This window comes from Sorghum bicolor, chromosome 2 (genome assembly GCF_000003195.3).
Source record: "Sorghum bicolor cultivar BTx623 chromosome 2, Sorghum_bicolor_NCBIv3, whole genome shotgun sequence".
Classification (NCBI taxonomy): Eukaryota; Viridiplantae; Streptophyta; class Magnoliopsida; order Poales; family Poaceae; genus Sorghum; species Sorghum bicolor.
Window position 1 is genome coordinate 2,129,018 of NC_012871.2, and position 13,331 is coordinate 2,142,348.

At 38.9% G+C, this 13,331-nt stretch overlaps 1 protein-coding gene across 1 annotated transcript; it reads left to right on the forward strand.

Annotated features, from left to right (window-relative positions):
• On the forward strand, positions 3,797-4,586 carry LOC8059913 (pathogenesis-related protein PRB1-3). The gene has a single exon (XM_002459263.2). The coding sequence runs from the start codon at positions 3,861-3,863 to the stop codon at positions 4,377-4,379; it is 519 nt and encodes a 172-aa protein (XP_002459308.1). The 5' UTR covers positions 3,797-3,860; the 3' UTR covers positions 4,380-4,586.

A 13,331-nucleotide genomic window follows, 5' to 3' on the forward strand; every position in this document is an offset into this window, starting at 1 on the left:
ATGTGCGTTTCACTTTTGGCTTCATCGGGGTTGAAGAGTCACGAACTCACGCCGCCGCCGCCGCCGCCGCCGCCGCCGCCTTGAGAGTTGACGGCGACGAGGTAGCTAGGCGTGAGTGCGTGACGGATGGTGGCGCCCGTGTCCTGATTGCCGACTGACCGGTGCACTCTACCTAGCTGCCCGCCCTTCTCCAATCACGCATCTACGGTTTGCATGGCCACGCAGTCATCGAGACTCGTTGATTCACTATTTCTCTTAGGCAAAAATCTAATCTTATGTTCTTTGGATGCACATAAGCTATGTAAAACTAGCTGAGTTCTACGCAAGGGAGTTCTCAAATAATAATTTGCTCAAATTTGAATTGCAGCTACATAATAATTATATTGATGACATGAGATAGGATGATAGCTTTAATGGCCTGGATACTTTCTTTGAGCGAGATATTTTATTTGAAATTGATGAAGATGATATAATTAAAACATTTATGTCTCTTCAAAAGCATTGAATAAAATAGTCAGAAAAATATCATTGTAAATCTCTCGTTCTTTGTTCTTTTACATGCCTATATTTCAATTATCGATATGGTTTTTAAACTATTTATACTATTATTTAGTGGACAGTTTGAACTTAATCTGCGAATTTGTTAATTTTACAATTATTACCGAATTACTAAAATAAAATTACCAAATTATATATGAAAACTTTTGGGCGGCATACCCTTAGATAAAATCCTAGATTCGCCACTGATTTAGACTCTAAGTCCACATTGTTCGAGGTAATAATTAATTTTAGACTCTACTGCATTGTGAGCGCGTGTCCTAAAAGCTTCAACTTTTAGAATCGTGTCAGTCAAACTTTTTTTTAATTTTGACCAACTTTACAGAAAATGTATTATATGATAAATCTAATGATATTAATTTGGTACTATAAATCTTACTATTATTTCTATAAATTTGGTCAAAGTTTTAAAAGTTTGACTTAGGACAACTTTAGATCTTGCAACTTTTAGGAACAGGGGAGTAACTTTTTTTTAACATCCACTGGTGCACGACTAAGACCTTGCTTAATTACAACGAAGGACATGGAAATGTCAGCTCCCTTGATAATATGCCATCTACGCACTGCTATAAAAAAACAATTAACATTATTAGTTATTAATCTAAACCAAGTCCTCCTCGCTCTAAATCGGCTCAAACTCGGCTCAGTTCAATAATCCATCCAGTATTTCTTGAACCACGTACACCTCACTCACAATTTTATGGCTGTAGAACATGCACATTGAACGCCAAAACAGTATCGTCCTCGCTAAATCCAAGTCCATTTCTTTCTCTTCGGCAGCACACCACCATATCGTCCTCGCTAATTTTCTAGAGAATGGATATAAAAGCTAAGCATCGTCCTCACACGCATCATTCGCCATTTGTGTTAAAAATGTACAGCTATGGTACTTTCTGACGACTGACACATACATGCATGCATATCCAGGGGTACAAGACACGATTGACACATGGCTAAAACTTATACGTCTATGTACATCACATGCACGTCGTCAAATATAATGTAGCCATCGATCAAGAGGTGACTTGTAGTTATTATACTATATATATATATATATATATATATATATATATATATATATATATATATATATATATATATATATATATATATATATATATCGCTGGATCCAAAGGCTGACTAATTAGGCCTTGTTTACTTTCTAAAAAATTTTGTAAAATTTTTTAGATTCCCCGTCACATCGAATCTTTAGATGTATGCATAAAGTATTAAATATAGACGAAAATAAAAACTAATTACACAGTTTGGTCGAAATTGACGAGACGAATCTTTTGAGCCTAGTTAGTCCATGATTGGACAATATTTGTCAAATACAAACAAAATTGGTACTATTCATATTTTGCCAAAAATTTTGGAACTAAACAAGGCCTTAATGAATTGAGGCTGTGACCCAAATAAAGAAAAAAAAAAGAATTGCAACATGCATGCTGCTCAATTGGTGTCTATATTATTATATAGCTGCATGCATGCGTTTAGCAACACGACATGACGACGAACCGACAATTACGTTCGTACTTCTTCATATACCTCGATAACGATCACGTCAGTGTCCTCATCTATTTCCCATTGGTGGACGACTAAAACATACTAGCAACAAGGCACGCGCACTAGCTTGAAAATGTCATCACCTACTCCTCGGTCCTCGCAAAAAAATGTCATCACATCACCTACGTACTCATACTACGTAGTACGGAGTTCATCTTTCATTCCAAAATTAGATTATATATCACTACTACATAATTGAACATCTAGTTCCAAATTCCCATTAATGTCAGTTTTTTTGAACCGGCACAAATAAAGCGACACTGATGAAGGGGCACGTAGTGCCGGTTCTGAACCGAGTGGTTTCTAGAAAACCCAAAAAACAGACTAAAAATAAGATTTTTTTTAATACTAAAAGAGACTCCACCACATGGTCGCGCGTTGCAAGTCTAAGTCACGCAATTTTTTGCGCGAAAAACACTTGACAAACCAAAACTGATATTCTGGTCATCACAACCGGTTTTAGCCAATATCATTGCCGGTTCTTGACTAAAACCGACAATAATGCTATCACTGTCGGTTCTAGTCATGAGCTAGCAGTGGTATGTTGCACAAAAAAAATTTTCATAACTTTCTTCTATGTACGATAGAGATGAACTTTATACCAAAGTTGTAGTACTCGACGAGATGTATAATTTTATAGTTAAAACTTTTTTATTTGAGATTATTTTGATGTCTAAATATATATCACAAGATTTTATAGAGTTAATACCAAACAAGTCATGCTCTATAGTCACAAGTGAGTGTGTAGTGGTAGTTGTAGATCTTGAAAAGTTATGTAACGTTGTAGTTCACAACTTTTTTTATTTGAAGTCGTTATGGTGTCTCTGTATTTGATTTGCAAGATTTCATAGAAGTTAATACCAAAGAAATCCATATGTTCTATATAGCCACAAGTGAGTGTTTAGCATTAGCTAAGGATCTTGAATGGAGAAGCGACCAAAAGAAAAGTTATCGATCTCGTAGAGTTTAGAAACTTTATAGTTGACAACTTTTTCATTTGAATAATCTATCCAATAAAAATTACATTTGATTTCTCAAATTCATTTTTTTTTTCAAATGAACTCAGATGGAGAAATGCCCAAAACAAAAGTTGTAGATTTTGAAAAGTTATTCAACTTTATAGTGGACAATTTTTTCATTTGAAATCATGTCCAACAAAAATTATCGTGTGCCTTAGTGATATCTCTCCTAGTATTAAACTTTTTTGGTTTTTATGAAAACTACATCATTGCCGGTTTTAGAAATGGCACTAATGTGTCCCCTCATCAGTGTCACTTAGTTGTGCTGGTTCAAAAAACCAACACTACTAGGAATTTTAAACTGGCAATGATGTTCAATTCTGTAGTAGTGAGCATCTTATAAAAATATATGTTATTAATCCGGTGTCATATAAATCTAGACACGCAACACTTTTTTCCATAAACTTTATCAAACAAGTTAACAAAGTTAAATTGAAAACAACCAATGGAATTGATTTATTCATTGACGGTCGTCAGACCGAGGATTATATTTCGACCAATTGATCAAACAAGTTAACAAGGTTAAATTCAAAACAACTAATTTGTTTGGAGGGATTGTATACATCTTGAAGAGAAGAAGTCATCGAGCTCCCGCTCGATCTCCTGCTTGGTACCAGTATAAATACCCCAGCGATCTGCAAGCTAGTCACAGACACACTTTACATACAAAGGTACAAATCACCCGATCGAGCTTCACAGACTCGTTCATCAGCAATAATGGCGTACTCACGGAAACTAGCGCCCCTTGCTGTGGCCTTAGCAACCATCGTCGTCGTCCTGCTGGTGGTTGTCACTCCCAGCGCGGCGCAGGGGTCGTCGGCGCAGGACGTCGTCGTCTACCTGCACAACGAGGCGCGCGCCGACGTGGGTGTCAAGCCCTTGTCGTGGAACGAGAGCCTGGCCACCTACGCGGCGAACTACGCGGCGGCGCGGCAGGACGACTGCAACCTGACGCTCTCCGGCGGGCCCTACGGCGAGAACCTCTTCTGGGGCGCCGCCGGCGGCAACTATTCGGCCGCCGACGTCGTGGGTCTGTGGGTGTCCCAGAAGCAGTACTACGACCACGACAGTAACACCTGCGCAGCAGGGGAGAGGTGCGACTCGTACACGCAGGTGGTGTGGAGCGGCACCACCACCATCGGCTGCGCCGCCGTCGAGTGCAGCAACAACGCCGGCGTCTTCGCCATCTGCAGCTACAACCCGCCGGGGAACCTCGACGGCCAGAGCCCGTACTAGACTACTGCCATGCATCATATACGCCTGCAGCTGTGCAGCATGCATAATGCATGCTTGTTATACGTACGTACGTGTGTAAGTGTGTCGTATGCATGAACGTACATGTATACATATGTACCGTGTGTCAACGGAGGAAATAAAACTGTGAGCTGCATATCATATGTACTTTAATGTGTGTATATATAAACGAAATATATAATTAAAATCATGTGATTGGTGATACATAGTATTTCTGTTAGCATCGGTATAATTAAAAACAATTCCTGTGCCCCAGCGATAAATACGGAATTTCAGGAATTTCAAAAAATATCAGATCAAATTAAAGAATTTCATTTTTAAAAATGTTAACGTCATTTCACCGAAAAACTCTCTAATAACCCACCATGCATCATAATTTCTATAACACCAACAAAATAACACAATATATCAAAAAAGTAAAGCATTGGTAACGGGCTGCATCTGCTAGTGACGTCGAACGTGTGAGTGAGGAAACTAAAACAAATTTTGAAGAAATTTACGGCTTTGGTGAGTTAAAGGATATAGACAGCCGTTTATGTGTGGTTTGCTGAAATTTTGGAGTGAAAGGTGAACTTAACTGAAAAATGTTGGCTGTGTAACCTTTTATCCTCGAGAAAAAGGCGATATTTTGAGAATTTCAGCAAATTTTCGACGAATTTATATAAACCCTTCTATTTTGATCTCTATTAGTGATAGCCTTTCCCTATAAACAGTTTTACTTAGGATGATTGGTCTACTCTGTAGTGGATAGGGTGAAAGGGTAATACTCATGAGAATTCACAAAAAAAGGGTAATACTCATGAGAAATTAACAGCTCAGATTTGATAAAAAAACAAAAAGGGTACGGTGGCGTCAGCAAAGATAAAAATCACCCAAAGTCCGACTAAACAAAGCAAAATTTAAAAGGAAATATATCACAGATTACTCACCACACTAATTAATTAACTAACAGATTGATGACTAAGTACATGCATAGGTCACCTACACAATGGCTAAGTACTTTCATAAAAATAACTCAACAACTAGCTAGGCACGCAAGTTCCATGAAATGATGGATATGCGATCTCGTTGCGACTCTGTGGCGGCAATGACTTTGAGACTAGGGTTCGAACTTTGATCTTGGATCCTGCCATGGAAATCAAGTGTTTGCGGGGGTTGTTGTCCTTGCGGGTGGCGTTTGGCGCTATCTCTTGAAGTGTCTGTCGAGGATTGTGTTTTCTGGTCCCAATGATGCACAATATGTTTCACCAACTTTTATGCATGGGTTGTAAGATTGGCCATAAAGGTATATCAATAAGATAAAGCCATAATTTGTGTGAGTCCATTTTTTTTTATATAGAGCCTACAAACTAAAAAAGTATGTGCGCAAGCAGTCCATAACCTCTCTATAAAAGAGTTGAACAAACCGCCTATAAGGTTGTGAGTCAAGGGTCATACAAATCGTGTATTTACAAATACCATTCTTATAGGCAATTCCTTAGATGCAACCTGTAGAATTGAATTAAAAAATAGCATAAAACACAAAAGATATTTCTCACATGGGCCTAGCTCTATTCGGTGTGCAGCAACAGCTGATTTGTTGTGAAAAAAACATTATTACATGGGTGAAAAGCATGTCTGATTCTAGCTGATAAACTCAAGCTAACGAAAATTAGCCACCCTTGGTCACAGAGGTAATCTACTACCTCATTCCACGTGCAATACTTTCTTCTCTCGCCATGGAGATGTTGATAGGGTGGGATAACCTTTCATTTTCCTTTGATCTTAGTAAAAAACTATTTTCAAAGGTGGTTATTTTGCAAACATTTGTTACACGTGTTTATAATGTCATTATGGTGTATATGGAAGTTAGCACAATGGTGTATACTCTCAAAATGTGTATACTAAAAAGATTTGTTAGACAAAAGGTCACTACTATCAAGTTCAACCTAATTAAAAAGGTAAAAAAATACAACTTCTTAAAATATTTTCATAAGCAGCTCCAATGTGAAACCACCCGTAAAAAGACCTTTTATACAAGCAATTTCTTTAAGTGAGTAAAATCATTCCACTTCCATATATGGTTCACATAAGAAATCATATGTGGAAATATGTTTTCCTAAGTGGTTGATATTAGGATTACAGAATACCCTACTAGTGGCTTATAATATAATCAGCTTATACAAAAAACAGTGGTGTCTAGAAAAATAATTTTTATAGTAGCATTGTTGTTGAATGATGGGCCGACAAAGGCCCTGAGCTTAGAATGTTAGCAATGGGCGCAGACCCAATATCCCACTGCTTTTGGTGGGTCATGTGTGCTGCCCTTTCTAAGGGAAAAAGGCCTAGAATTTGTTTTCCTTCTCTTGTTCTGTGGCCCAAAGATACGATGACAATGACTGCTGCATATGATGAATGGGACAGGAAAGCCCAATGGGCCTCTAAATGGGAGTCTCAGTCTGTGTCCACTAATCGTGACAAAACATTCAAGTCTGCTTCTAATAAAGTAACAAGTTTATTTTTTTTGAAACTTAGTAACAAGTTTATTAGTGCTAGCTGAATGCTGCATACAGGGGTGAAAATAGGGCAAATATTTTTTATTATAATCAACTAATAAAAGTTTATCAGTGATGCCACGTGTGAATCATTTCATATTCGATCTGTTCATCCGTGAGTGTGTGCAATGTCAACAATATCTGTTCATCCGTGAACATTTCGTGGATGTTGTATCAGGTGAGAGAAGACATCAACATCTGAAGTAGTAACTGTATTAGTGAGGGATTATGTGGCATTTACTTGTAAGGTTTGGTTAGTTCGTGAACATTTTTGGCTTTGGCTACTGTAGCACTTTCGTTTGTATTTGATAATTATTATCCAATTATGGAAACTAGGTTCAAAAAATTCATCTCGCAAATTACATGTAAACTGTGCAATTAATTTTTGTTTTCATCAATATTTAATATTGTGTGCATGCGTCTAAAGATTCGATGTGATGGAAAATCTAAAATTTTTTTAAACTAAACCAGGCCTAACTTGAGGCAGTACTTCGCTCAAATTCGAAAAAAAATATTCGTTACTGAATTGCGACATTGACACAAAGCAGTTTTGACCACATGTATGCAATTTTCGTACCAACCGAGCAACTCACGTGTCGCATGACCGTTAAAACTAACGTAAGCAACTGCCACATCATTCCTTAGATGATGCCTTCAAAATTTTAAAAGTTTACAGGATTTCTCATCATATTAAATCTTTAGATACATACATCAAGTATTAAATATAAACAAAAAAATAACTAATTACACAATTTATCTGTAATTGCGAGACGAATCTTTTGAGCATAATTAGTTCGTGATTAGACAATAATTGTTAAATACAAATAAAAGTATTACAGTGTCTAAATCAAAAAAATTGAATCTAAACAAGCTTAAGACCTTAATTTACAAGTCGATGTAAGCAATTAAGAAAAAGCAATCGTGATGACTTTTCCCAATTTTATTTAAAAAATACATCATAATCAGTTCATTGAGCACACGCCCACCGTCCTTGATTTCCTATTGGTACACGATTCAATCATGCTGCTTTCACTGAATTTTGTCACACTTTCTATGTATGCAAAAGTTTGATCAGAGGCCCAGGATTCTAGCAGAATGGGAGGAGATTTCCACCAACTTGTGGCCCATTTAGCAGCTGGCATCTCTCCTGGTTTGTTCTGCAAAGACAAGTCTGTTCCAAAGGAGGCTGGTGATTCCACCTGCAAAGACAAGTCTGTTCCAAAAGAGGCTGGTGGTTCCACCCACATGGCCACCCACATAACTCTTCAGAATGTGGGTCCCCAAGTGGAAGAGCAGCATGTGGACCTTCAGGAGGAAAACCAGAGGAGCTTTCCTGATGACTTAACTGTCTTCCAAGCTATGGTGGAAGACAACTTTCAGCTCGACAAGTCTACCCAATTAAGTCTGGCTTTAGGGGTCCAAGATGAGAGGGAGCAAGGCAGGGGCCAAGGAATAAATAAAGAAACTGCTAGGCTTCATGCCAAGTTCTTTTCTTCAGGTAACCCTAACAACCTAAATGTCTCAGTGCCTGCTCGTTGGGTTAATTTTCTGACAGCTCAGTTGCTTAAACCCAACTCTTTTGGCTGGATAAGATCTTTGTTATCTTCTGGAATCATTAGTGCTTTGGATAAATGCAACTCTGAATCTGTTCAGTTCTCTGTCCCAACTGAATGTCCTCAATTCAACCTCCCTTGTCTTTCAGAAGTAAGGGTGGAAGATTCTGCCGGGGCTGAGGAGTCTGCCATGGTGGTGCCACCTAAAAAGAGAAGCCAGAAGAGGACCACAATATATATTGAGTCAGAGGTAAGAAGGAGCCCCCGTCTCAAATCCACCAATCAGGGGTTTAAAGCCAGAGGATGTAAAGGAAAGAACTGCTTTGTCTGTAATGTGGTTCCACCAACCTTGTCCTCAGAATCTATCAAAAGAATTGCCTCAAAGTTCTGTGACATTGCTGAGACTGATGTTAATGCAATCTCACTGCAGGAAAGGAAAAGAACCAAGCACCCGGTGGCAAGAGCTCGGATCCTTCCTCTGGAAGATACCCAGTTCACTTCTACAAATGACACAGAGAAGGTCAGCACCATGGAGCCTGTTCCTGGAGAAGGGGTGGGGCAAGATGGAGCAACCAAGGAATAATGATCATGCAGAATGGGATAACGCTGGGTTTGTGCCCCCAATCTTTTGTGTCCTGGAGTGCTACCCTCTATGTAATAGTTAGTCTGAACTTTAAGTTGTATTCGCTGTCAAACTATGTCAGTCCTTTTAGTGGGAACTTGAATGTCCCTAGATTTGAAATCCCCGTCAATGATGTCATATTTGGAAACAGTTATGCAGTACTGTTATTATTTTCAGTTGTCAGCATTAGTCCTGGATCTGTTCATTTGCCATCAATCCGGTTGAGCTTCGCCAGCATCAGTTCTAGATCTGTTCATTTACCATCAACTTGGTTGATCTTAGCTTATCGCTGTCAATATGCTCGTTCCACACTCTATCTGGTTTTAAATGAATCGAAGCAATGAGAGAAATTGGGGTATTTTGAGCTGGAACGTGAGAGGCCTGAATTCCTGTAGCAAATGGGATGCACTCAAAAATAAAATCATAGATTCTAAGTGTGATATCTTCTGTTTACAAGAAACAAAAAAAGAAAGCTTTGATATGCAGTTTCTGAGAAAGATCAGTCCAGCAGGGTTTGACAGCTTTGATTTCCTCCCTTCAATTGGAGCATCTGGGGAAATTCTCATAGTTTGGAAAGGCACACTTTTTATGGAGGAAACAATTTTTAGTAACAATTTTGGAATATCCATCCAGTTTTGCTCCCTTCTTAGCTGTGATACTTGGGTCCTAACCTGTGTGTATGGACCATGCACCCTAGATGGGAAAACCCAGTTCATTGATTGGTTCAAAGGCATCCAAATGCCTGATACTTTTGACTGGATTATAATGGGTGATTTCAACCTTCTAAGAAGTTTAGAGGACAGAAATAAACCTGGAGGTAACATTTCAGAGATTCTTCTTTTCAATGAAGCAATTAGCTACCTGGGCATTGTTGAAATACCTCTCCAAGGTAGGAGATTCACCTGGTCCAATATGCAACCCTCACCTCTGCTGGAAAAGCTAGATTGGGTGTTCACCTCTTCAAATTGGAATATCAATTACCCAATCACTACAGCCAAAGCTCTGGACATGACCCCTTCAGATCACACCCCTTGCCTCATTAACATTGCAACAAGAATTCCAAAACCTAAGGTGTTCATATTTGAAAACTATTGGTTACTAGATGAGCAATTTCCTATAATTATAAATTCAGTTTGGTCTGCTCCTGCCACCAGTCAAGACACAGCAAAATCAATAACAGCAAAGCTAAAATTGTTAAGGCAGAAGCTGAGGGAGTGGCAGGCTGCCAAAAGAGGTCTCCACACCACAATTGCTAACTGCAGAATAGCCTTGCAACTGTTAGAAAGTTTTGAGGATTTTAGAGACTTAAGTGTTGAAGAATGGAATTTCAAAGATATTCTCAAAACCCACCTTTCTTCACTTCTTGAAAAACAAAGAATATACTGGAAGCAGAGAGGCTCCATCAAATGGGCAAGCTTGGGTGATGCAGGGACAAAATTCTTCCACAATAATGCAACCATCAAGCTCAGGAAAAGCATAATTTCAGAACTAGAAACTCCAAGTGGACTATCAATCAGTGAGCATAACCAGAAGGAAGCAGTTCTCTGGGAGGATTTCAAAGACAGATTGGGGCAATCTGAATTTTCAGGTTTTCAGGTAGATCCATCTTGGTTTGTTCAGCCATCAGCCCATCTGTTCTGTTTAGAAGCCCAATTCCTAAATGAGGAAATTGATGGAATTATCAAGGCTCTTCCCAATGACAAGTCTCCAGGTCCTGATGGTTTCAACAATGAGTTTATGAAAAAATCATGGCCAGTAATTAAGTTTGACTTCTACAGACTATGTAATGACTTTTACAACCACTCTGTCTGCCTTTCAAGCATAAATTCCTCTTACATCACCTTGATCCCAAAGGTAGAAGCAGCCAGAAAAGTAAATGATTTCAGACCCATTTCACTACTTAACTCCTCTGTAAAGCTGATTACAAAGCTGCTAGCCAACATATTACAGCCAGTGATCACCTCTTTAATCTACAAAAATCAGTATGGCTTCATTAAGAAAAGATCTATCCAGGATTGTATTGCTTGGGCTTATGAATACATTCACCTCTGTCATCATTCCAAGAAGGAAATTGTCATCATCAAGCTTGATTTTGAGAAAGCATTTGACAAGATTGAACATCAAGCTATGTTAATCATAATGAAAGCCAAGGGATTTGGAGATAAATGGATCAAATGGGTGAAAGACATTTTCAACACTGGCACTTCATCAGTCCTCCTTAATGGGGCTCCAGGGAAAAGATTCCACTGCAGGAGAGGGGTTAGGCAGGGTGACCCACTCTCCCCCTTGCTCTTTGTTCTGGCTGCTGATTTCCTGCAATCAATGATTAATAAAGCAAGGGCAACAGGATTGCTAAATCTCCCTATACCAATGGCAAGCACAGAAGACTTTCCAGTGATTCAGTATGCTGATGATACTCTGATCATTGCTGAAGGGGACCCAAAACAGTTGTTCTTCCTCAAGTCTCTCCTAAACACCTTCTCTATGTCCACTGGTTTGAAAGTGAACTTCAACAAGTCAATGATTGTTCCAATTAATGTTACCCAAGACAAGCTAAATATTCTGGCAGGAACCTTGGGATGTTCTATTGGCTCAATGCCCTTCACTTACCTTGGGTTACCTCTATGCATCCCAAGACCAAGATTACAGGAATTCATGCCCATGATTAGGAAATGTGAAAACAAGCTAGCTTTCATCTCCCAGTTTCTAAATCAGACAGGAAGACTTCAAATGGTCAATGCAGTCTTGTCTGCCCTTCCAACATTCTTCATGTGCTCAGTTCTTCTCCCAAAGGCAGTCATCAAGCAAATTGACAAATATAGAAAACATTGTCTTTGGAGGGGTTCATCCATCAACGAAAAGGGAGCCCCAAAGGCAGCTTGGAAAATGATATGTGTTCCCAAAGACCAGGGGGGCTGGGAGTTATTGATTTAGAAAAACAAAACAAGGCCGTGATACTGAAAAACCTCCACAAATTCTTTAACAAAGAAAGCCTTCCTTGGGTGGACTTAGTGTGGGAAAAGCACTACTCCAACAACAAGCTACCAAACCACACTAGGAAGGGCTCCTTTTGGTGGAGGGATGTTTTGAAGCTGCTGCCTCAGTTCAAAGAATTAGCGGTACCTCATTTCAAGAATGGATCTACTATTCTTTTCTGGATGGATTCTTGGTCTGACTCCCCTATTGTAGTTAAATACCCTGAACTTTTCTCTTATGCAAAAAACAAGCAGATTAGTGCAGCCAGAGCTCTTGAATTTCCAGATCTCTCTTCTTTGATACAGCTTCCACTTTTAGAGCAAGCTTTCTCAGAACTGCAATACCTCCAGGAAGCAATCCTAAATAGATCAGCAAATTCAGAAAGTGATAAATGGACCTGTGTGGGTCAAGCAGCTCATTATTCAGCAAAAAGAGTTTACAGGTTTTTGTCAGGTGCAACTAGCAACAATATCTTCTTTAAATGGATATGGAAAAATAAGGTTCAGCCAAAGCACAAGGTCTTCTTTTGGCTTCTGATAAAAGACAGACTAAACACCAAAAATTTACTAAAAAGGAAGAAGATGGACATCAACTGTTACAGCTGTGCCTTATGCAGCTACTTATCTGAAGAAACAGCACAACACCTTTTCCTGAATTGTGATTTTGCTAGAATGTGTTGGAATTTGATCGGTGTTGACATCCCCCTGCAGTCTAATATAGAAGAGCTCATCCCTTTGATCAAAGCGCAAATCAACTCTCAGTTCTTCATGGAAACCATCATTTTGCTGTGTTGGACCATTTGGAATGCAAGAAACGAACTCATTTTCAGAGGTAATGGATCAAATAGCTTGGACTGTGCAAGATTCTTCTTTAAAGAGCTAAGACTCATCCGTCACAGGCTGAAGCAGGACCTACATCAAGCCCTTGACTCATGGATTCAATCCCTAGAGCTTATTGCTGCTTGATGCAGATCTTCTTTATCTCCTTTTTTGTTCCTTAATATTTTTCACCTTGTTTTAGTTTAGCTCCAGTTTAGTTTTTTAGTCCGTTAGCTTAGTAGTCTTTCTTGCTCCTCCCTTTCTTTGTATCTTCTTTCTCCCTATTTGCGCTACCTTTGTTATTTTTTTAATATTTTATCGCTGCAGGGGTTCACACCCCTCCAGATTTCTCAAAAAACATAATTGCAATTAACCTGTATGTATTGTCACACACAGAAAAATCTTGAAATTTCCCTATGTGTTTTTATATT

Coding starts and splice junctions, on each gene's coding strand:
- LOC8059913 (XM_002459263.2), top strand. CDS start 3,861: ATGGCGTACTCACGGAAACTAGCGCCCCTTGCTGTGGCCTTAGCAACC.